Source organism: Heterodontus francisci, chromosome 1, assembly GCF_036365525.1.
Source record: "Heterodontus francisci isolate sHetFra1 chromosome 1, sHetFra1.hap1, whole genome shotgun sequence".
Classification (NCBI taxonomy): domain Eukaryota; kingdom Metazoa; phylum Chordata; class Chondrichthyes; order Heterodontiformes; family Heterodontidae; genus Heterodontus; species Heterodontus francisci.
In genome coordinates, this window is record NC_090371.1 from 248,202,924 (window position 1) to 248,229,268 (window position 26,345).

General features: G+C 40.6%; 1 protein-coding gene across 1 annotated transcript in view; it reads right to left on the bottom strand.

The window, feature by feature from the left end:
- ankrd50 (ankyrin repeat domain 50) overlaps positions 1 to 26,345 on the bottom strand; it is a 157,580-nt gene that overhangs the window by 99,661 nt on the left and 31,574 nt on the right. Inside the window, exon 2 of the mRNA XM_068042734.1 lies at positions 2,596 to 2,825. Within this exon, the coding sequence (XP_067898835.1) occupies positions 2,596 to 2,825 (230 nt within the window). The remainder of the gene's footprint in view (positions 1 to 2,595; positions 2,826 to 26,345) is intronic.

Genomic DNA, 26,345 nt, shown 5'->3' on the forward strand with positions numbered 1-26,345 from the left:
AACACCAACTGTCTTCAAAACAGTTCACACCCCAACTGACTTCAAAACAATATCCAAACCCCAAGCGGAAAGTCACCCTCCTGATCTCCATAAATCTTGACATGTGGCTTCTCTGTAAACATCTTCCCCAGTCACCAAGGTTTCTGTTGTTTATTGAGCTTAAAGCACATGATTCCAGCACAGGTTATTTTCAAACAACATCTCAAGCGTCCTTTGAGTGAACTTGGTTAAAACAAAAACACATCCATGGAATCCTTTCAGTTTTAACACAAGTCCTCAAAATTTTTTAAAAATGGAAGCTCTCTCGTAACACATTACAAGCACACAACTCCAAATCCAACTACCACAGCTTCAGTCTGTGCCTATTTATAGGGGCGCAAGTGAACCCCTAGTAAATGTCCACTACCTGCATACAATGAAAGACAATTAATATACAATTAACAGTTTACCTATAGTCATCAAAGACAATTAATATACAATTAACAGTTTACCTATAGTCATCAGCAAAGTGATGGAAGGCATTATCGATAATGCTATCAAACAGCAATAACTGCTCGTGAAAAATAAGTTTGGGTTCCACCAGGGCCACTCGGCTCAAGACCACATTACAGCCTTCGTCCAAACATCAGCAAAAGAGCTGAATCGGAGAGCTGAGGTGAGAGTGACTATCGTTGACATCAAGGCAGCAATTGACCTAGTGTGGCATCAAGCAGCCCTAGTAAATTGAAGTCAATCGGAATAAGGGGGAAAGCTCTGCAATGGCTGGAGTCATACCGAGAACAAAGGTTGTGGTTGTTGGAGGTCAATCATCTCATCCCCAATACATCATGCAGGAGTTCTCACAGCAGTGTCCTAGACTCAACCATCTTCAGGTCCTTCATCAATGACTTGCCCTCCATCATAAGGTCAGAAGTGGGATGCTCATTGACGATTGCACAGTGTTCAGTTCCATTTGCAAATCCTCAGATAATAAAGCAGTCCATGCCCACATGCAGCCAGACGCAGACAGCATTCACGCTTTGGCTGATAAGTGGCAAGGAACATTCATGTCACACAAGTGCCGGGCAATGACAATCTCCAACAAGAGAGTTTAACCATCTCCCCTTGACGCATGTGAGACCCCCAAGCAACCCACACAGTAAATATCAGGGCCCAGCACAACTGCCTTGAAAGACAATACATACTTATGCAGAGACTGAAATGCAACAGCGACTGCATGTTATATAATTTACTCTGTTGATGGACCAAACTATACATCTTTCAAGAATTAAGGTTTAATTATTGCAGCTCAAGAATGAAAAAGCACAGCACACCTATTCACCCTTCACACCATGCCAAATCATTTCCAGCATCGTGTCACCATGCTGATACTTTTAGCTTCAGGCACAAACCCACTTGATAATAAGCCATGGACTCTACTGTGTAAATATTTTTGATGACAAATACTTCCTTTCAAATCCTAGACTGAGGCTGAAGTGCACCAGATATGTCTCATTGCATTGCAAGCAGGGCCGAAAATAAAACATATGCAGAGCGACTTCTCAGCTGAATAGGTTTCCTTTTGTCTTGGCAAAGAAACAAAACAGGTAGCGCTCAATCTGTTTGCACACTGAATATTCTTTTCTAGTAAGGTTTTCTTTGTCTGGAGGCGACATTGGGGTAGATGTTTCCTGATGGAGAGCCTTGTATGCCAGGAGCTTATACACTGAATTTAGGATATGACTGAATTACCAATATACATTTTTTTTTACACACAAAGTTCTGGGAGTGCCACAAACAAAAATAAAACTTATGCAGAGGGTCTTCAGCTATTCGGCTCAGTGCAGCTTCACATAACTGTCACCAAACTTCTAAAAGGCAGAAAAATGCTAAATGATTAGGATAATAGAAATAAAGATGTAATCGTACAACGTCCAAGAGATGTGACAAAAGTGCTTAAGTCTCAGATTCACAACTAAATTAACTAAATCTGAATTTCAATCATTCATACTGATTTCCCAGTATTTCAGGGTGTTAGAGAAAGGCTGGAGGTAATAAATATGGTTCCTTCCACCAAAGCATGTGCACATCCCCATGAAGGGTCAATTTCTATTATGTGGATCTCAGTGCTTTGACAGCATTTCCCCAGTATAAATAATCTGAGCCATATGGCTCTGGCCATCATTTCTGCGGGTCTCTGAATATGCCACAAAAATTGCCATCTCTGTGTACCCAACTGGTGTGTGGATTTCAAATACAAAAATGGGAGCATAACGTAAGGCGGTTCTTTCCATGTTGTTCTCCCAGAACCTGGACGGCACTAAAGATTGACAATAACATCATATCTATGAGGGATGATTGGCTCATCCTCCTGAGAAAAGGTGAAAGGACGCAAGGAGGTGAAGGAGTTTGGATGAAGCAAAGGAAAAACAAAAGGCAGATGGAGGGGCAGGGGGAAAAAAAAGAGGAAAACCTATGTGACAGCTCTATAGCACAAAGCTACTTTGGGAAATTATGAGCAATGTTACGCTAACATTCTGAAAATATGTACTGGACAATAATGGCACAGTTGGGGTCTGTGTAACAAGCAGGGTTAGGATGGGGGCAATATCTCACCTGTGAACATTTTTGTCACCATTTTACTCTGCTTCCTGGCAGAGCAGACAAGCAGCAGCCATGGTGGGAAGAACTCATGATGACTTGCTAGAAGCTCTGCTATAGTCCGTATCAGGCCTGCTTGCCTTTGCTCTCCTTCAGCATAGTTGCAGCCTTCATCGACAGAGTCTACGACGATGAAGAGATTCTGTGAAGGTGGTTTTATTCCCAACAATGGCAAGAGTACACACCTGAGAAAAAGAAACATGGGAGATGTTACTTGAATTTTACAAAGCTTTAAAAGGACATTGCCTTTACCTAGAAAACAGCAATTGACTTAATCAGTCCAGATTGCAACATGTCAAATCCAGTGCACAGATTCACATGCACCTTCTCTTTTTCTCTATACACACTCCTTCCTCTCTTTCATCCATGAACACAAGTACCCTCTCACACCATGCCATCCCCCCAATTCCCTACCCACTGAGTATAAACATATAGCCCTCTCCATCTATAAGTGCATGTATATGAATAAAATCATGGGATTTGGTGAGAAAACAGGCATTCTTCCATACATCCAGTCCTCACATTCTCTTTCACATACAGGCAGACTGGTGAACAGTAGGTTCAAGAACTGACCAACAGGAGAAGTAAGTTTGGGTTAAGTCCAATAAGTATTGGATGCCAAGACTAATAAAGCCAGAGACCAAAGAATTTAAAATTTCAATAATACTGTAACAGCGAATTTTAAGAAATAATCTGTGGGTAAAATCCTTATATTGATAATGATTAATTACAATTATGAGCCGTTATCATATAATTAAACTTTTAAAGTGAATACTGAATTAGAAGTGCCTGTTAGAAGAGTACTTCAATGGCTCAGTAGAGAAATACACCTCATGATGTGGTAGAGACATGTAGAGCTTCAATGCCTCAGAGTTCTACGGCGAGTTGGTTAATTTCAGTCAGGACAGGAAAAGGGACACTACCAATTGGGCTATGGCAAATGTTTTTTTTCCTCTCTATTCTGGGGTTGTATTCCCCACTCATCATCATTATCCTCAGCTGGAACGTGGCTATGTTTATGGAAATAAAATGAGGATAGGATTAAACTCAATTGTGATGCCACTCAAAAATGACATGCCCATTAATACCAAACTAGGCTCATGTTTGAAAAATGGCTACTTGAACAACAATTACCAGAACCCATGAAAATTACCCCAGCATGAAAGCCACTGCTTTCAGGGAAGGAAAAGGAGTGAAAATTGAGAAAACACACCTGTTTGTCATTTTACTAACTAGAGATTTTCACCTCCTTCACTTGGCAGTCCCATAAAGCCAAAATTGAATGAATTTGAAGTTAGCCTTCTTAATGCCACAAAATTTTGTAGACTATACCTGGTCAAATAGTTTTTATTAAAAATGTACTATGTTAAAGATTAGTTCATAAATTTTGCAATAGTACACACAATAGAAACCTTGCAAAAGAACTATGTAAATTGGCATTAATAAACTTGTTAGAAACAAAAACAAAACCCTAGAAGTTGCCACAACCTCTGAATCTTTGGTGTGTAGTAAAAATTCAAACTATTCTGAATGTAGATATTTAGACATTTTTATCAGAAGTTTACAACAGGGCTTCCACTGCAGTAGAAAGAATTTTCCAAGAAGTAGTCAATATTTACTAAAACATATCAATTTTCATCACTACAGTCCTAACAAATGATGCAAATCTTTAAAATTTCAGCAACAATATATTTGCTTCTCAGTCAGGGGATTGGTGGGTGTACTACCATTGGACTAGGTGCTCCTGAGCTGTGGGGGAGATAGAAATTAGCCAGGGTTTCTACCCTTGATTTCTTTTTGATGATCTCTCCTGGAAAGTTCAAGTGCATGGATGCTGGGTGAAGACAAGACTGGAATCCAACAAACTAATTGCCTCCCCACAGTCACAACTTAAGAATGGCTGCTTGAGCAATGTACAGGAAGACAAACAGCAGCCATGGAACCATACACCAGAATGACATATTGCCTTCAGAAGAGGAAAGGACAAAGTTGAAAAAATTGAAGCACCATAGACACCACTGAGAATATTCACAGCAAAGTAACTCAGCCATATATCTGAACACTGCATAAGTGACTATGTAGAACAAGTAGTTTTTAAAAAAATATAAAGCAGAGGAATAGTTTAATTTGGCAGTTCTTTCAGAGGGTCAAGATAGGCTCATTCTTCCTTTTCTGACCTGAAACTTCAACAGCAATAACTATACATTCAGCATAGTGTTACGACCAGGTGAGGATGGGGTCTAGGGCTCCCCTCTCAGCCTTTTCCTAGTTTGGCTGTAACAGGGTTTAACTTTTAAAACACTGTGTTTTTAGCTTCCCCTCAGTGAGTCCTTGCTCACTGCTCTCTAATTGTAATTGCAAAGAAATCAACCAGACAGGTTTTCTCAGATTTAAACAAGGTTTAAGTTTATAAACCTTAAAACTCTAACTCAGTTAAAACTACAAAAATACGCGACGCGATGATGCTAGCATGCATACGCAATAAACACACATGCAAATAGAGACAGAGGAGGAGAAAGAACTAAAGGGGAAAGGTTTGAAGTAATAGATGGAGTTCAGTTACTGATTTTGGGTTGGATGTAAAGTCTTTGATTGAAGTGAAGTCTTGCAGTTCTCATTGGGGCCAAGTGCACACTTTCAAACATGTTTCGTTGGTCTTCTGTCTTGTGTTAGATCCGTGAGTCCCTGGAACTTTGCATGAGAGAGACAGAGAGAGGGAGTGTTCTCTTTTTGAAGTTCAACTGCAGTCTCTTCCAAAAACTGTTCTGTGAGCACAATTCAATTAACTCTAGGTTGGCCAGCAGATTAGCCATGTGACTAGCTTTTTTCTTGAGACAGCCTTGCCTGCGAGGTTTGTGGATTCCTCACAGCTTACCAGACACACTCAGTGGTGGTGGGGGCCGGGGGGTGGAATGCTGGCTGTTACACATTCAATGACCCTCTATGTCTCTTGATCATCACTACTGACAAAACCCATCTGGCTAACTGGACCAGGGAGTACTCCCATTGTCTCTCCATGTAACTGCCCTTTAGAATGCAAATGCTCAGCCATGTTTTCAGCCACTGTTCTGTGGTCTTTTTAAACAAGTTATTTCAATGTCCACTGAACATTAAAATAATAACGTTCCATCTGACTAAAAATTAATATGTCTCATTTTGGTAGGTCTGGTTTCCGTCACAATAGGTAACTATACGAACACAACTTGAACCAAACTCTAAGTATTAGGGGGATAAGAGTGACTTACAGTCATAGAGAGATACAGCACCGAAACAGGCCCTTCGGCCCAACAAGTCCGTGCCAACCATCAACCACCCATTTATACTAATCCTACATTAATCCCATTTTCCCTCTCACATCCCCACCTTCCCTCAATTCTCCTACCACCTACCTACACTAGGGGTGATTTTTACAATGGCCAATTTACCTATTAACCCGCAAGTCTTTGGCATGTGGGAGGAAACCGGAGCACCCGGAGGAAACCCACGCGGTCACAGGGAGAACTTGCAAACTCCGCACAGGCAGTACCCAGAACCGAACCCGGGTCGCTGGGGCTCTGAGGCTGCGATGCTAGCCACTGCGCCACTGTGCCACTTCTCTGATTATAATTCTTGATAGCTTTTTGTCAAGAGCCTGAGGTGTACAGAAAGAGGGAGATTTCTATCAATTTATTCAGATTAGTTGTCTCTGCTTGAAGAAGCTCAAAACAGTTAAGGCAAACAATGGACCGTAAAGGATAGTACTGTGTTCATTTCAGTTTTACTTGCTTTTAAAGGAAGGAATGAGGTTTCCTGAATGCAAAGTCTCAGTTCTCTTATGCATTATGTCCCAGTTTGCTAAATTGTGGAACTATTTATCTCCATTTAGTAAAATGACAAAAACAACGGTGTGTTTTTTTTCAATTTTCAGTCCCTTTCCTGACAGCTGTGGCTGCTGGGGAAAATTTAATCGGTTCTGATAGCTGTAGTTCAAGCGGCCATTTTTCAAACATGTCTCAGTTCTCTAAATTGTGAAACTATTTCGCTCAAAACATCCTTTTCCTTACATTGTACAGACTTTTAAACCCAAGCTTGCTTTCGTCTAATCATCATGAACATTGGTGGTGACTACACTATGGTTTTTGTGTAAATTTCCCAATAATAAAATAACTGCACAAAGTGGTTGTGGTGCAAAGGATCACTCTTCTATTTCTTTAAGCAAATTAGTCACACCAGCAACTTGTATAGCAGGTGGCAAAAGATAGCACACACTGCTGCAAAAATAATGCCTGAGGTTCATGGATTATAGAAACATATATGATTTGCACAGAATTACATAACATTATACAGCACAAAAACAGCCCAACTGTTCTAACCTGGTATTTAGGCTCCATGCAAGCCTCATCCGACCTTTCTTCATCTACCCTGTTGAATATCTTCATAATTATAAAGACTTCTATCAGGTTATCTCTCAGTCTTCCCTCTTTTGAGAAAACAGCCCTTGCCTGTTCAATCTTTCCCGATAGTTGTACCCTCTCAGTTTCTGTATCATAAATCTTATTTGCACTTTTTCAAGTGCTTTTATATCCTTTTTATAAAATGGATATCAGAACTGCGCGCAGTACTCCAAGTGTGGTCTAAGCAAGCTTCCATGTAGTTTAACATAATTTCTCTGCTTGCGAATTCTATTCTTTTAGAAATGAACCCCAGTGTTTCGTTTGCATCTTTTTTAATGGCTGTTAACCTGCATTGCTACTTCAATGATTTCTGACTCTACACCATCTTTTTCAGTATGAACCATATCCCCCCGTTTGGTGTTATCAACAAATTTTGATATAGTATTTGCAATTCATGAGTCATTGATGTAAATGGGGAACAACAGTGGTCCCAGCACTGATCCATATGGAACACCTCTTCCCATTTTCCAATAGTCTCAGTAACCACCTTTAACCCCTACTGTCTGCTTTATTTTTTGTAGCCACCTTGCTCTCCATTTGGCTACTTGTCCCCTGACTCCACATGTTCTGACCATTGTCATGAGTCTTCAATGTGGTACGTTGAAGATCTTTTGAAAGTACATGCAAGTTACATCCATTGCATTACTCTCATCTATTTTTTATCTTTTCAAAGAATTCAATAAGGTTGGTCAAACATGACCTTCCCTTTGAAATCTGTGCTGACTATTCTTTGTTGTATTTTCAGTTTTTAGATGTTTTTCTATTACATCTTTGAGAAAAGATTCAAATATTCTTCCCAACACCAACTTTCAGCTCACTATATTTCCCTAGATTTGTTCCATCTCCCTTCTTAAACATAGGAACAACTTTAGCTGTCCACCAGTCCTCTGGTACTAGTTTCTTTTCTGTAATGTACAGATGCAACCCAACTGGACCAAAGGTTTTATCCTCTCTACGTTTGACTAATTTATCAATTATCTACTTCCTTTCTGTCTTAAATGCCTTGATACCCTTTTTGAACTTTTCTTCTGATGTCATGCCTACCATATTAGTCTCCCTGGCAAATAGTGGGATAAAGTAATTATTCAATATTTCTGCCATTCCACTGTCATTACTTGCGAATTGATCTTAAGCGTCCCTTAGTGACTTGATCCCTATCTTAAGTTTCCTTGCTATTTGTTCATCTGTAGCATACTGTACTTTTAATCTTCTTTAATAATTTCAGTACACCATTCCTTTTTGCCTTCCTAATTGTTTTTGACTTATTTCCTAATCTCTTATTTCCTCTCATCTTCATCTTTATTGTTTATTTACTTATATACATCTTTAATTTTATCCTCACACTTCTTTATTCATCAATGGGGTTGCATTATTGGTTAGTTTATTCTTGTTTGCTTAGCAGAATATATTTCTCCAGAACACCATTGATCATATTGTTAAATATGTCCCTGTGTTGCTCTTCTTCAATCTGCTTGTTGGGCAGTTTACTGTTCCTAGTGTTAGGACGGTGCTTCTGTATTTTTTGTTAAGTATTTTTTTTGAGGACTCATGTACTTTAGAATTATGGACATTGTTTTATTTGGGAAAACTGAAAAGAATTCCATGGATTGTTTTTCACTGGGGTCATTGAATGGATACTGAGAGGATTTGGTTTGTAAACCACCCTTACTGGAAGTAACCTGTCTTCAGATAAATATTCAGCAGCGGCTTTTTGAAGAAGATGTTTATAGAGAAGTGACAGGTCAAGATTTATAGGGGTGAGGAGGCTTGACTCTTGAGATTGTTTTTGTTTTCACTTTGGACAGTGCTGTGAAAGGAGTTTAGGAATCAACCTGACAAAGAAAAAAAAACACAGCTCAGTCTTTTACCATCTCTCTGAAAAGCCTGCCAGCTTTTCCATCTCTTTCTGAAGCGAGTGCAAGAAATAGAGGAACTAATGCTGCGTTCCTCCTGAAAAGCCTGCCACAAACCCCTGTTGCTGTGTTTCTTCTGGAAAGCCTGCTAACAGCTCCTCAATGTCGCCCGGAAAGAACTGTTTTAGGAAGATCCCAGAGACAGCTGTCTACATGTATTTGGGATGCCAAGCCAAAAAGGGACAACTGACATCTTTCCATATATTCTCTTTTTTTCTTCAAGAATTAGCAAGTATTTGGCCAAAGTATTTTGCCTTTTTTTGTAACAGAGCTCTAAAGAAAAAAATCTCTATTTTTTGATTAACTGGTGTATGTGTGTGTGTGTGTATGTATGTATGTGAGGGGCTAAGGTAAAAAGGGAGCTTTCATATTTCACTACGTATTAATGCTTTGCTTTGTTACTGATTAAGTCTTATCTGAGAATAAACTGATAATTTTGTTATTTATTACAGAAACCTGGTTGGTGCATTTTATTCTGGGATAAAAAGAGTCTATGATTGACCGTATCGGTAACTGGGTAAACATAAAAATATATATTGTGACCTGTGGAGAAGTGGAAGAAGAAAAAAGTGCACTCCTCCCACCTCGGTCGTACCACTAGTTCCATCCTCATTCCCTCATAATTGGATTTTTTCTGACCTATTTCTTTGTCTTTGTCTAACATATGTCTCTCGCTCCATCACTGTCTTAAACTTTCCATTGTGATCACTATTTGTAGATGCACCCTGCGCTTACTTCTCAGGTTCATTTCCTATTATTAGATCCAGCCTCCTCTCTTGTTGGGCTTTTTACATACTCAGTAAGAAAAGTTATTCACTGAAAACTCCACCCCCTTTTCACTATTTCTTGTGCAGTTTTTTTTGGCAGGTGGGTAGTTAAAATCTCATTATTATTCTGTTCTTTTTTACTCATTTTGTATATTTTCCCACATATCTTTTCTTCCTCTTACACTAGTAGGTGGTCTGGTCTGTAATATATCCCCTTTTGCACGATTAATCACTTCTTGAAGTGTATCTCAATCCATATGGATTCTGTTTATACCTAAATGTCAGTTATGTTTTTTTCTACTGTCATCATGTTATCTCTAATTATTACAGCTACCTCACCAACCTTTTTTGTTCCCTAACCTTTCTAAATGTTATATCCTGCAATATTTAATGGTCAATCCTGTTCTCTATGCAGCCATGATTCAGTTATCCCTACTATTTCTGGCTCCTCTCTATGAATTATACCCGCCAGTTCCCCATTTTGTTACAGATGCTGTGCATTATACTCTTAAAGAAATAATAGTACATAAATGGGATTGACTAAAGTTGTTTTTTTTGGGTGAGATACTAATGCATAATACAGCTGCGCCAAGACCGAACACAGCAGATAAAAGATGGCTACTGTATTATTATGGTCCATGTAATTTGAAATACTGGTTTTTCATTACACCGTTTATAATAGGATCTAGTCTCCTGTCATAGCACAGCATTTCAGAGAATTCTAATGATAAACTGATTTATGTTTAAAAATCAAGCATTCAAAATTCTCTCAAAGCTGTAAGTTCAGATTTGAAGTATACAGCACCAGCTAATTCCATCCTTCAAATGAGGAAATTGAAGCTAGAAGATGAATTGAAGGACTCAGTGTGTAGTTTTATCTGATTAACTTGTTCTCAATTCTCTAGTACAACCTCTTTGCTGACGATGCTGCTTTAACATCTCACACTGAAGAATGCCTGCAGAGTCTCATCGACAGGTTTGCGTCTGCCTGCAATGAATTTGGCCTAACCATCAGCCTCAAGAAAACGAACATCATGGGGCAGGATGTCAGAAATGCTCCATCCATCAATATTGGCGACCACGCTCTGGAAGTGGTTCAAGAGTTCACCTACCTAGGCTCAACTATCACCAGTAACCTGTCTCTCGATGCAGAAATCAACAAGCGCATGGGTAAGGCTTCCACTGCTATGTCCAGACTGGCCAAGAGAGTGTGGGAAAATGGCGCACTGACACGGAACACAAAAGTCCGAGTGTATCAGGCCTGTGTCCTCAGTACCTTGCTCTACGGCAGCGAGGCCTGGACAACGTATGCCAGCCAAGAGCGACGTCTCAATTCATTCCATCTTCGCTGCCTTCGGAGAATACTTGGCATCAGGTGGCAGGACTATATCTCCAACACAGAAGTCCTTGTAGCGGCCAACACCCCCAGCTTATACACACTACTGAGTCAGCGGCGCTTGAGATGGCTTGGCCATGTGAACCGCATGGAAGATGGCAGGATCCCCAAAGACACATTGTACAGCGAGCTCGCCACTGGTATCAGACCCACCGGCCGTCCATGTCTCCGTTATAAAGACGTCTGCAAACGCGACATGAAATCGTGTGACATTGATCACAAGTCGTGGGAGTCAGTTGCCAGCATTCGCCAGAGCTGGCGGGCAGCCATAAAGACAGGGCTAAATTGTGGCGAGTCGAAGAGACTTAGTAGTTGGCAGGAAAAAAGACAGAGGCGCAAGGGGAGAGCCAACTGTGCAACAGCCCCAACAAACAAATTTCTCTGCAGCACCTGTGGAAGAGCCTGTCACTCCAGAATTGGCCTTTATAGCCACTCCAGGCGCTGCTTCACAAACCACTGACCACCTCCAGGCGCGTATCCATTGTCTCTCGAGATAAGGAGGCCCAAAAGAAAAAAAAAGAAAAAAAGAAAAGTACAACCTGTATGGACAACCATTAATTATAATTAGTAACATATTGCATTTGCATTATGCCTTTAACATAATAAAATGCCCCAAGGCGCTTCACAGGAGCGATAATCAAACAAAATTGGACACTAAGCCACCTAAGGGGATATTAGGGCAGATGGCCAAAATTAGTCAAAGGTAGGTTTTAAGCAAAATGTTAATGGAGGAAAGAGAGGCTGAGATGTTTCAGCAGAGCTCAGGGCCTTGGCAGCTGAAAGCATGGCTGCCAATGGTGCAGCAATTAAAATCAAGGATGCACAAGAGGCCAGAATTGGAGGAGTGCAAATATGAGGGTTTTAGGGCTGAAGGAGGTTACAGAAATAGGGAGGAGTGAGGCTATGGAGGGATTTGCAAACAAGGATGAGAATTTTAAATCAAGGCATTGCTTAGCTTAACCAGGAGCCAATGAACATACAGAACCACAGTGTCTTTCAAAAAGATTTGTGTTTCCACAGCACCTCGCTTAATAGTGAAAGGACTTTTTAAACAGATCATCTCACCAGTGCTTGTGCTGACACTAGCTCATTCTCATGATGCATATATATTTGTTGTAGTCCTCAAGGCATATCAGATTCTTGTAACAGCACTTGTGTTCAGCTGACATATTGGGACTAGCTAGATGTAGTTCATGTCAGCAGCTTAACATCAGCACCATTCAACTACAAAATATTCAATACACCTTGCTCTTCCCAACCCTTAGTAGCTGCATTACTCTCCTGAGGGCAGTGGCTCATGCTGGGATACGATTCCACAGGCACTGGCAGTTCTGGGAAACTCGATTAAATGGTCATTCTTCATGTTCAAGCCCAGACAGCAAGTATCAATAGCCTATTTCAAACATGGGGGGCATAAAATAGATACTGAATTCATCATCTTCTGATTCCTTTTTTTCCTTTTATTTAGCGAGTTGTGATCTGGGATGCACTGCCTGAATGGGTGTTGGAAGCAGATTCAATAGCAACATTCAAAAGCAATTTGGATAAATACTTGGAGAAAAAAAAATACAGGGCTAGGAGGAAAGAGCAGGAGACTGGGATTAATAGGATAGCTGTACCAAAGAGCTGGCACAGGAGTGGTGGGCCTTATGACCTCCTTCTATGCTGTATCATTCTATGATTTTATGCACAAGTATGAACATGAAAACTAGCTAGAAGGAGCAGAAACCTGGATGATTTCCCCTCTCTTTTGTCCAGGGCACACGGAACAGCTGTAAATGCCTCTGCCATTACCTTGGTTGACAGCTAAGGTGGATGCTCCTCTGTACATATGTATGGCTGAATAAATTTATCAGTCATTCCAGGAGAAAGTCTATCATTTCTAAAAAATAAGTTACAATTTTGGAATGGTACATCTATTAAATGCCAAGATTAGACCATTGGGAATGGTCTCTTACTTTTAGAAGACAGGCAGAGTTTCAAAACGCCTTAAAGAGTTCAGTTTGAGCCAATGACACACAGAAGGAGGTGAATTTTCCACCGGGGTGGGGGGAAGAGGATGTTGGGGCAGAGGGGTATGTGGGAAGAAGGTGTCTGCCACTTGAAATAAGTGAAACATATCTTCTATTTATTGTACACAACAGGTGAGTTAACAGAAAAACAGCAAACAGGAATGCCTGGGTTGTTACACGATTGGCACATTGGGCATTTACATATTGGGCAAAATCCCAATTCTCACAAACTTCACAGTTCATAACTTGAAGACCCTGAGCAATGCATTGTTATTCCACTGCAATAATCTAATCCATGATAAGGTTATAATGCACACTGGATGAGTATAGATCTGTAATCAATATTAAGTTATTTCTCAGCGATGTTACAATTATTGCCACACCTGGCCCCGAACTTGGATAACAGTTTATCGATGTGCTGCACTGACTCCACTTATCTACGTCAACTTTATCCCATTATGCGACTTATGACTTCAACCCTGGACTCTCTCCTATTGTCTCCTCTTTATTCCTCGTTTATACTAGGATATATGCTTTCTAATTAATGCTACATAACCAGGCCTGTGTAACTTGGGTTTTCTCCATGTTCGCATGTATGTACATTTTGGATGGCATTCTAGACCCGAGTCCATCACTTCCATTTCCAATTTTTTCCTCCCCCTTTTTATGTCTCTCTCTTTACTTCTTCTAGATCCTTCTCTGTCATCATGCCTTCTTTCATTTCTCCCCTCTCGGATACCCTGCCTCCCCAAATCCCTACCCTAAACCTTCGATACTCCTTGACCTTTCTACTCTCCTGCCACTGTCCCAGGCTTGACTGCCTCTTAGGTAAGTGTACAGCTTCCTTCTGTGCCTCTCTTGACGTCCTCCAAAGGGACAATTGAGACACTCATTGCTGCCTCCTTACAGGCAGCAATCAAACTGCCCCATCCTACTCTCTCACGGACCTTCCCTCCCAGCGCGTTGGCTGAGGCTGATCTTGCCAATCTCCTCCCTGTCCAACTCACACTTTGGACTCTGTCAGCAGATCAGCTATCACTGCCTCGCTCCACATCTCCCTCCAGAATGGCCAGTCACTCATGAATATGTATCAAAATCATGGCCATGACCGAAACCGAGCTGAGATGTGGATGACACCTTCCACCGACTGAAGATGCCCCACCTGGTTATTCCTTTCAACACTTGCTTTGCCCAGATCATCATGGTGGCAGAATGGCTATCACCAAATCACACCTGTCCCCCTACTCCTCTGGCACTTTCTCCTCCTTTGAGTATCTCATCTTATTTTGCCCCTCTCATTTAAAATCCTTGTTCACTACTGCCCACCCACGCACCATGCTAATTTTCTCTGAGCTATCTTTGCTATTTTCCTCCCTCAGCAACTTCTCATCCTAGGTGATTTCAATCTCCGTCTCAGTTCATGTTACACAGAAACAAAGGAACATAGAAAATAGGAGCAGGAGTAGGCCCTTCGAGCCTGCCCCGCCATTCATTATGATCATGGCTGATCATCCACTCAGTAACTTGTTCCCGCTTTCTCCCCATATCCTTTGATCCCTTTAGACCCAAGAGCTATATCTAACTCCTTCTTGAAAACATACAATGTTTTGGCCTCAACTGCTTTCTGTGGTAGCGAATTCCACAGGCTCACCACTCTCTGGGTGAAGAAATTTCGCCTCATCTCAGTCCTGAAAGGTTTACCCCAATTCCTTAGACTATGACCCCTGGTTTTGGACTCTCCCACCATCGGGAACATCCTTCCTGCATCTACCCTGTCAAGTCCTGTTAGAATTTTATAGGTTTCTATGAGATCCCCCCTTATTCTTCTGAACTCCAGCGAACATAATCCGAACCGACTCAATCTCTCCTCATACATCAGTCCCGCCATCCCAGGAATCAGTCTGGTAAACCTTTGCTGCGCTCCCTATATAGCAAGAACATCCTTCCTCAGATGAGGAGACCAAAACTGCACACAATATTCCAGGTGTGGCCTCACCAAGGCCCTGTATAATTGCAGCAAGACATCCCTGCTCCTCTACTCGAATCCTCTCGCTATGAAAGTCAATATATAATTCGCCTTTTTTACCGCCTGTTGCACCTGCATGCTTACCTTCAGCGACTGATGTACGAGAACACTCAGGTCTCGTTGCATATTCCCCTCTCTCTGTTTATAGCCGTTCAGATCATAATCTGCCTTCCTGTTTTTGCTACCAAAGTGGATAACCTTACATTTATCCACATTATACTGCATCTGCCATGCATTTGCCCACTCATTTAACTTGTCCAAATCACCCTGAAGCCTCGCTGCACCCTCCTCACAACTCACCCTCCCACCCAGTTTTGTGTCATCTGCAAATTTGGAGATATTACATTTAGTTCCCTGACCTAAATCATTAATATATATTGTGAATAGCTGGGGTCCTAGCACCGATCCCTGCGGTACCCCACTAGTCACTGCCTGCCATTCGGAAAAAGACACGTTTATTCCTATTCTTTGTTTCCTGTCTGCCAACCAATTTTCTATCCATCGCAATACACTACCCCCAATCCCATGTGCTTTAATTTTACACACTAATCTCTTATGTGGGACTTTGTCGAAAGCCTTCTGAAAGTCGAAATAAACCACATCCACTGGCTCCCCCTCATCAACTCTACTAGTTACATCCTCAAAGAATTCTAGTAGATTTGTCAAGCATGATTTCCCTTTCATAAATCCGTGCTGACTCTGTCCAATTCTACCACTGTTCTCCAAGTGGTCTGCTATAAAATCTTTGATAATGGACTCTAGAATTTTCCCCACTACCGACGTCAGGCTGACTGGTCTATAATTCCCTGCTTTCTCTCTCCCTCCCTTTTTAAATAGTGGGGTTACATTAGTTATCCTCCAATCTGTAGGAACTGTTCCAGAGTCTATAGAATCTTAGAAGATGACCACCATCCACTATTTTTAGGGCCACTTCCTTAAGTACTCTGGGATGTAGATTATCAGACCCTGGGGATTTATCAGCCTTCAATCTCAATTTCCCCAACACCATTTCTCTACTAATAATGATTTCCTTCAGTTCCTCCCTCTCACTAAACCCTGTGTTCCCCAACATTTCTGGTATGATATTTGTGTCCTCCTTTGTGAAGACAGAACCGAAGATGCATTTAGTTGGTCAGCCATTTTTTTGTTCCCCATAATAATTTCCCTGTTTCTGACTGTAAGGGACCTACATTTGTCTTCACCAATCGTTTTCTCTTCACATACCGATAGAAACTTCAACAGTCAGTTTTTATGTTCCCCGCAAGCTTGCTCTTGTACTCTATTTTCCCCTTCTTAATCAATCCCTTGGTTCTCCTTTGATGAATTCTAAACACTCCCAATCCTCAGATCTGTTGTTTTTTCTGGAGAATTTGTATGCCTCTTCCTTGAATCTAATGCCATCTCTAATTTCCCTTGTAAGCCATGGTTTGGCTACCTTTCCCGTTTTACTTTTGCGCCAGACAGGAATAAACAATTGTTGCAGTTTATCCATGCGCTCTTTGAATGCTTGTCATTGCTTATCCACCATCATCCCTTGAAGTAACATTTCCCAATCCATCATAGTCAACTTGCGCCTCATACCTTCGTAGTTTCCTTTATTAAGATTCAGGACCCTAGTCTCAGAATCAACTACATCACTCTCCATCTTGATGAAGAATTCTATCATATTATGGTCGCTCATCCCCAAGAGGTCTTGCACAACTAGATTGTCAATTATTCCTCTCTCATTACACAATACCCAGTCTAGGATGGCCTGTTCTCTAGTTGGTTCCTCAACATATTGGTCCAGAAAACCATCCCGTATACACTCCATGAATTCCTCCTCTACAGTATTGTGACTAATTTGATTTTCCCAATCTACATGCAGAATAAAGACACCCAGAATTACAGAGGCTCCTTTATCACACGAGTTCCTGTTTAATGCCATTCCCAACATCACCACTACAGTCTGGGGTTCTATATACAACCCCCACTAATGTTTTTTGCCCCTTAGTGTTTCTCAGCTCTACCCAGACAGATTCCACATCGTCAAAGCTAATATCCTTCCTCACTATTGCGTTAATTTCCTCTTTAACCAGAAATGAAACTCCACCGCCTTTTGCTTTTTGTCTGTCCTTCCTAAATACTGAATACCCCTGGATGTTCATTTCAAATCCCTGGTCACCCTGCAGCCATGTCTCCGTAATCCCGAATCTATCATATCCATTTACATCTATTTGCGCAATTAATTCATCTACTTTATTGCGAATGCTCTGCGCGTTAAGGCACAAACCCTTAAGGCTTGTCTTTTTAACATTACTTGTCCCCTTCCCATTATTTTGCACTGTGGCGCTGTTTGATTCTGGCCCTCGATTTCTATGCCTATCACTTTTCTTATTCCCCTTACTGTCTTTTGTTCTTGTCTTTGATCCCCCCTCCTCTGACTCCTTGCAAAGGTTCCCATCCCCCTGTCATTTTAGTTTAAACCCTCCCCAACCACTCTTGCAAATACTCCCCCTAGCACATCAGTCCCGGTCCTGCCCAAGTGTAACCTGTCCAGTCTGTACTGGTCCGACCTCCCCCAGAACCTCTCTCCTCTGAGTTCACTGTCCTCCTATTCTCACCTTCCAATTAAACTCCCCACTCATATTCACAGCCATCCCCTTGACATTGCATCTCACATGGCCTCGCTACACCCAATCACAGATAACGTCTTCTTTGACCATTTCTTGTATCGTTCTCCACCCACATCCAGCTTTCCCTTCCTAACCCTACCTCCTTCTATGTCTACCCCTGGAAAAGCTCTCCAATTCACTTACAACCGCATTTCAAAATTCCAACTGTTTAGCCTTTGGCGGTCCAGCTACAGATCTACTCAACCATACACTCACCTCCACCTTCAGTGCCTTTGCCCCCACTAATACCATTACTCTCTCTCTCTCACTGGCCATTTCCCCAGTACTGTCCTCATCTCCACTTAAGCCTCAGGGAACCAGACTGGAACGAATATGGTGGACAATGGGTTTAGTCATTCACTGCCAGATATGGCTGGACCATATAAAGCACTATCACGTCCAACTCTCAACTGCTAAATCTGCTCACTATTCCTAGGATCATCCTGGAAAGAAAAGATAACGCATGGTTTCTTTTCTCTACTGCAAACCACCTACTTAAACCCTTCTTCCTTGTCTCCTCCAACAAGTGCACACAACAAGGGCTCATGCATTTCTTTGTCACTAAGATTGAGAGCATTTGATCAGTTGCCTATGCCACTTCCCTCCCTTCCCCTGGCCCACCAGGTCAAACTTCCTCTAAGGCTCCCTCCTGCTCTAACCTCTAACTTGTATCTTTGTTGAGTTTCTCTCCTAACTCCCCTCATGCCCTCTCCAAGCTCATCTTGTCCATGAGATCACCTCCTGTTCTCTCGACCCTATTCCAACTAAACTACTGACCAACCAACTTCCCTTCCTGGCTCCCACATCAGCTGATATTAATGGTTCTCTCTGCTCAGATTTTGTTTCCCCCTCTCCTTCAAAACTGCCATCATCACCCCACCTAAAAAAACAAAACCCTTGACCTTTGCAAACTGCTACCCCATAATCTCTCTTACCTCTCCAAAGTCCTTGAATGTGTTGTCACCTCTCAAATTCATGCCCATCTTTCCCAGAACTCCAATCAGGTTTCTGCCTCCGCCACAGAACTAAAATGGCTCTGATCAAAGTCACAAATGGCATTCTATATGAATGTGACAAAGGTGAACTATCCCTCCTCAACCTGTCTGCAGCCTTTGGCATGATTAATCTCAGCATCCTCCTCCGTCGCCTCTCCGGCGTCCTCCAGCTACGTGGGACTGCACTCACATGGCTCCATTTTCATCTACTTAATCATATCCAGATAATCAGCTGGAATAGCTTCTCTTCTCGCTCCCGCACAGTTACCTCTGGTGGCACCCAAGGAACTATCCCTAACCGCATCCTATTTCTCATCTACATGCTGCCCCTCGGCAACACGATCTGAAAACATGTCAGTTTCCACGTGTACACTGATGACACGGAGCTCAACCTCACATCCACCTCTCTCAACTCCTCCACTGGCTCTAAATATTCAGACTGCTTGTCCAGCATCAAGTAGAGGATGAGCAGAAATTTCCTTCAGTTGAATATTAGGAAGACCAAAGTCATCGTCTTTGGCCCCCACCACAAACTCTGCTCCCTAGCCACCCACTCTAACCCTCTCCATAGCAACTCTCTGAGTCTGAACCAGACTGTTCACAACCTTGGTGTCATATGTAACCCCAAGATTAGCTTCCACACACATAGCTGCACGATCAATCATTCAGACCATTTCTGCAACATTGTCCCACTCTACACCTACCTCAGCTCTTCTGTTGCTAAAACCCTCATCCATGCTTTTGTTACCTTTAGACTTGCCTATTCCGGGGACTCCTGGTTGGCCTCCCGCATACTACTCTCCATAAACTTAAGGTCACCCAAAATTCTGCTGCCCGTGCCCTAACTCACTCCAAATTCCATTTACTCATCATCCCTGTGCTCAGTGACCTACACTGGCTCCTGATTAACTAACATCTCTATTTTAAAATTCTCATCTTTGCTTTCAAATTCCTTAATATCTCTAATCTCCTCTAGCTCCACAACCCTCAGATATCTGCACTCCTCTAATTCTGGCCTCCTGAGCATCCCAGATTTTAATCGCTCCACCACTGTTGGCAATGTCTTCATCCGCCTAAGCCCTAAGCTCTGGAATTCCCTCCCTAAACCTGTCCGCCTCTCTACCTCACTTTCTTCTTTTAAGACACTCCTTAAAACCTACCTCTTTGACCAAGCTTTTATCAATCTGCCCCAACATCGCCTTATGAGGCTTAGTGTTATACTTTGTTTTATAATGTCTCTGTAAATTGCCTTGGGATGTTTTATTATGTTAAAGATGCTATATAAATACAAGTTGTTGTTACTGTTCCTTCAGGGTAACTGGCCATGTATCAATAATAATGAACATACTGACAGCCTGCGTTAGCGCAAAACAAAGCAAGTGACTCAGTAAAATTATAAATTACTAGCATGATTAAAAGCTATAAACTAGGAGTTCAGGTGACTGTTGCAAATCATTTGACATTTTGCTCACAATGTTATCTGGACCCCACAATCAGATTATTGCCCTTAATTTTTCTTAGGAATCCTTAAGAATTTCCATTACGTCAGATGAGATACTTTAGCTGCTTATACAAATGCCTTGCTGTGTAAAGTTTTGGAGGTTGCTTTGGTGCATCAGTGTTTGTTGACAGAGAAAAAAATCTGTGACCTGCTCTCCTCAGTCTTACTCTCACCATAGTCTGGCTGCTGTAGTCCAATCCAGCTGTGCTGTCTCTACTAATACTAACACGGCACAGTGGCGCAGTGGTTAGCACTGTAGCCTCACAGCTCCAGAGACCCGGGTTCAATTCTGGGTACTGCCTGTGTGGAGTTTGCAAGTTCTCCCTGTGTCTGCGTGGGTGCGCTCCGGTTTCCTCCCACATGCCAAAGACTTGCAGGTTGATAGGTAAATTGGCCATTAGTAATTGCCCCTAGTATAGGTAGGTGGTAGGGAAATATAGGGACAGGTGGGGATGTGGTAGGACTATGGAATTAGTGTAGGATTAGTGTATGGGTGGTTGATGGTCGGCACAGACTCGGTGGGCCGAAGGGCCTGTTTCAGTGCTGTATCTCTAAACTAAACTAAATGGGGGTGAATGTAAATGAGCTATTGTTGAGTTAACATTTTTTGAAATGACCAACTGGCTGGTTTGTTCAAAATCTAAGCGTCAATTTAAAAAACATTATCTTTGAAGGTCAAATATCTCTTAATTGTGAGGTGCTTACAAATAGACCACAAAGACACAGATACAGTCAAACTACAAATCCAATAGTCTTACTTCCATTTTGTGCAAGATAATAGAATTGATAATAAGTAAATATAAGGATTATCTGTACACTGATAACCTGGTAAACAACACTCAACACAGACTCAGGAGAGGAATGATGCTGAGTAATTATCTATCTTCAAAGAAGTGATACCCGAGGTGGACAAAGTGATTGCTGCAATGTGGTCTACCTAGATTTCCAAAAGGCATGTAACAAAATCCAACTTGAAAAGCTTTTCATTAAACTCAAACTTATAACTATTTAGGGGGATCTCTGGGAATGGATAAGAAACTGGCTGAAAGTTATAAAATCAAAACCACAAGCACTGTCACAGAAAGCACATCAGAATGGGGGCTGGGGGTGAGAAAGAGCACAGTGGGTTGCTGCAAGTCTCACTGTTGGGACTACAGTTTCCAAATTCTGTACATGATTTGGATTCAGAAATTCAATATGAAGTGGTAACATTTGATGCTGGAATAAAGAAGGGGAAGTGAGTTGAGGAGGCAGCTCAAAATACAGATGAGTTGCATCAAATAAGCAATCAGGCAAAACAATGGCAAATGAAATTTAATGTAGACAAATGTATAGTGCATATGAATAAAAATGATGCATGCAGTCCATAAATGGTGTTGAGTCAAGGACCAAACCAAAAGATACCCAGGAGTCTTAAACTATGACACTTAATCTGTCAAATCAATGCAGAGCAGCAATCAACAAAGCCAATAAATTGTTGAACTACATAACAAGAACTGTAAATACAAGTCAGAGGAAGCCATGGTTAAACTATATGGTGTGGCAGTCAGTTCACAGATGGTCTAGTGATTAGGATTCGGTGCTCTCATCACCACTCAGGTTTGCTTCGCATTCAGGGAATTGATTTCATAAAGCAGTTGATTACCACATGCAGTTCTGTCACTGAGATATAAGATGACATTGAAGCAATAGAAACAGTACAGAGAAGAGCATGAAGCTGATCATTTGTGTCAAAGGGTTGATCCAGAAAGAGAAGCTATGAGGACTTGTGCTTTTAAGCCTGGAAAGAAAGTGTTTGAAAGATATATGTAAGTTAATTATAGGAATGGAAGAGATAAATCAGCAATAAAATTGACAGCAAGTTAAAAAGAATTTCCTGACACGCTATCAACATGTGGACTTCAAGACGAAGCAGTGAAAGCAACAGTGTTAGGATCGTTACAAAAAACCCACCAGTGCAACAATGGAGTAACTTAAAGATCTTTGGATGGATGAACTAAAATGGGCTAAATGGCAATCCTCATTCATATTTATCTTGTAATTTTGAATATCAAAAAAGTTAAAATTTTATGAGAAGCAAGTCACCTGACTTCTAGAAATGCACCACAAATTTTATGACGGCAGCATTTGGGTGTTACATTGAGGTTTTTTTAAACCCTTTTTTTCAACACAAGTGAAGGAATATTATGTGTACCTCATCTGAAGTTGAGAAATGTACGTAACTACTTGTTTTCACATGCTATGTTAAGAATTAGGATTGCTATTCTGGTTTTAGCTTTTTATGAGCTGTGTCAGTTTTGTTAAAGATGTATGGCAGCTTTCCCTACTTTTCTAGAGTAACGTGTGTAACTGGCAACCTAGAAATCACCCGTTGACATTAAAACAAGCCAAGCACAACTCCAAGATGATAACATTTTATTAAGGGTTTGTACAGTTGGTTTAAACAGGCAACTGTGCAAGACAAATTAATTTATTTGGGCATGTGCAATAGTTACTCAAAATTCCAGACTCAGCTGCAGTAACAACTAAGTCTCCTACTTGGAGACTGCCATGAAGAATTGAAAAAAAAAAATTGAACTTGCAATGCAAATTCCCTGCACATTCTGCTCCTTTAATACAAACTTTAAAATTCATTATCCTCTGCATCAACACTGATGGCTGCTCATTGAGCTCCTGGTCTTGGAACTCTCTGCTTTGCCATCTCCCTCCCAATTTTCAAAAAGCTTAAAAATAATTGTCTTTATCCCCATCCTAACATTTTAGGTTTACTACTCATTCACTGTTGTTTCCCTCCTTAAAGTACTTTGAAACTTCTTCCTGCATAAGCAGCACTATAGAAATGCAAACTTTGGCTACGTTAAGTAAATTTTAAGTAGAAATTGTGGTTTTCTTTTTCTGTATGTGCAGTATTTGGTATGAACAAAGAATGGAATGAGTGTGCACAGCTAATTTCCTGAGCCATTAAGAATGTTGAACTGAAAGAGTTTATTATATAAAACAGAGAACAGACAGTGCAGTGGATTAGCATACAGTACTTTAATCTTTGGGACCAGAGTCAAATTCAGTCCAGATTAATGGGAAGAAACCAGTCAGCCTGTATTGGTTCTACAGAAAATGACCTTGGCTAATTTCAACTTAACTACTAGCGGGTGCAAGCCTTACAATTGCTGGAAATAGAAATGTCATCGATTCATAAGAGGATGGCCCATTAAGATGGAGGTTGGGCTCCTTTCAGCAGGGAAGAGGGAGCTTTACTCTGTATCTAGTGAAGATGACCCAACATGGGAATGCTGAATATTGATACTGGATGCAAAAGTGTTTCACGTGCTCCATGCCCCAGCATTGGCATCCCTCATCTTCTGCTCGAAATCTGAATATTCGCAAACATCACCACTGGTGCACCTGAATCACAAGGATGTTTTATTCTTTTTTCTATAACAAAAATACATTTTAAATTTAATGCACTTCCTGCCACCTCCTTGAGTACGTGCACTTATGTGAATGGATAAATGTATGAATCGATTTTATCCATGCATAAATGTATTTTATGCATCAGGAACGAATTAGCTCATTCATGTGAGTGGAATATTTGTGTATTGAAGGATTACTTGCAGTCTCAAAGTCTGCAGAGAAGGATGAGATGTACACTATTTTTTAAAACTAAATATATTTAAGTCTTACTGCTCCAGTCTTGTCCTGGTTTAAATGCTAAGGATAAAATGAACATCGATTTACTTTCTATACCAACGCATCTAGGTAAACCCAGGCATTGGATATAATTTGTCCAGTTCTAACAAGGGAAAATCAGAAATCCACTATTTTAAAGGAAACAGTTGTCCCACCTTCTGCATGTAATTAAATGTCCTGTGCTCAACAACAACATGCATTGCCAAAACAGGTAAGGAATCTATGCTACAGTGGTTGATTTGAGGTATTCACATTTTCACAATTGAAAACAAGTCCAAAATGGCAAACATATGAAAAATTACTCCATTGCCTGTCTCTAAATCAGCCTATGGTACAAACAACCCCCAAAAAATTATACTTCCAACTTTGGTGTCTCAGGCTTGGGGGATTGAAAGAAAAACTTTATCTGTAGATTAAATCAGCCATGTTATATCCCCATATTAAAAGTTTTACATTTGAATTATGTGTGAAGAGGATGGGAAAATGTCTGTAGCAAAAAGTTCTGTGCATACAGCACAAGGCATGTATGATTGGTTACTTTCTAGGGAGTGTGAAATTTGAGCCAAATACTTAATGTATTCACTAAACTCAAAACATTTCCATTTGTAGTAAAAGGATCCAATTACATCTCTAACATCTTTCAAAGACCTTGCAAATATGTTGGTCCCCCACCCATCTCCCGATGTATCCTAAAAATAAAATGTATAAAACATGAAACAATGCTACAGCTCTGAGGTATAAACTTACCTAGCTATTCCCAGAACTTAGCTCCTTCAGCTGCATCTTGGGGCAGAACTTTTAGTTAGCAAATGTACTAACTAAATTACTTGCTGAATTTAAAGAATCCATATTATATATATGGATTTCAAATATATGAATTTATAATTTCACCTGTATTATGAATATGTACATTTTATCTATGGGCATAAGTTCTCAAAATCTCATGAGTCACTGTGTGTATCCCCCAACTCCAGAACATATCCACAAATCTTTCAGATGGCCAAACAACAATAGCACAGGAAATTTCCAAAAAGAGATAAAAGGATAATATGTGAATGCTTGGAGATGTGATATGAAAAACAAATGCACAGATCAATCAGCATTTGAAGTAGAAAGACAAGTTGTTTCAGTGGCTCCCTTTTTGAAAACAGAATTCAGTAATTTCTGATTCTGTCCCCTGCATTTCAATTTGCACATTAATAATTACTCAAAATAATGTGCAACCTTACTCAAGAAAAGCACACTGAAGACACAAAGATAACAAATGAGTGTAAGAGTAATTTGACAGATGAAAACACCATCACAACATAGCAAGATATCGTAAAGCAAAGCTTTAACTGGTAGAATGCAATTATCCACCCTGTGTTAATTATGGATCGTGCAATTCTTTTGAAAGGTAATATAGTAGGCTCTTGTCTACCAGTTAAAGTCCAAAGTCACAGCCTAAATATAGTGAAAGTAGTACACTTTTATTAATCTTCTCCCTTGAGAAATCAAATAAACCTTTCATTAAAAAATCATGGTTCTCTATGACTTGTGATTCACAAACGTTTCTTCAGGCTTTCATGGTGGATTACATGTAGAAATCTAAAGTTTAAGAAAGGACTCAACTCATTTGATTTCTTTACCAGATATCTTAATCTTAGTAAAGCACTTAATCGTATTCAAGCCTCTCACTTGAACAAACACGTTTTATTCAGAACCTCCTTCCAAACTGTTCCAATCCATTTAAAGTATATTACAACATATAGCAATTTAATTGTAACATTACAGAATTTCATTTGTCACACAATATTACAATGTTTCATTTGTCAAAAGTGCTCCATTTACTAACCAAACTCCTTCTACTACTTTTCTAGATGTATTATCAATTGAAGAAGTTCATGCTTTTTCCTTTGTTTTGATGCTTTTATACAAAATTAAGTTATGGTTACTCTTGGTCTTCCCAAAAATGGTCTAATTGGCCATAGCGCTTTCTGTGTTTCCATTCTGGGGAAAAATGGTGGACTTTAGGAAATTGTAAACTTTGGTATATTTAGTGAACAGCAGGTCTGCTAACAAATTGTAAAGCCTCTGGGAGTTAGTTAGCCATCTTGTTGAATCGCTTTTTTGAGTTTACCATGATACCATATGGAAGACCTTAAACAAGCACTAAGCTACTCATGATGGTGCATGTCTCAGGTGGAAATTGTTCTTAAGCAACTGGCACTGGAGAAAGTAGAAAAAAATACTAGAATTATCCTAGAACTGAGAAATTATCCCTATGAGGAAAGATTGAAAAGGCATGTTCTCTGCTCTCTAGAAAACAAGAAGACTGAGTG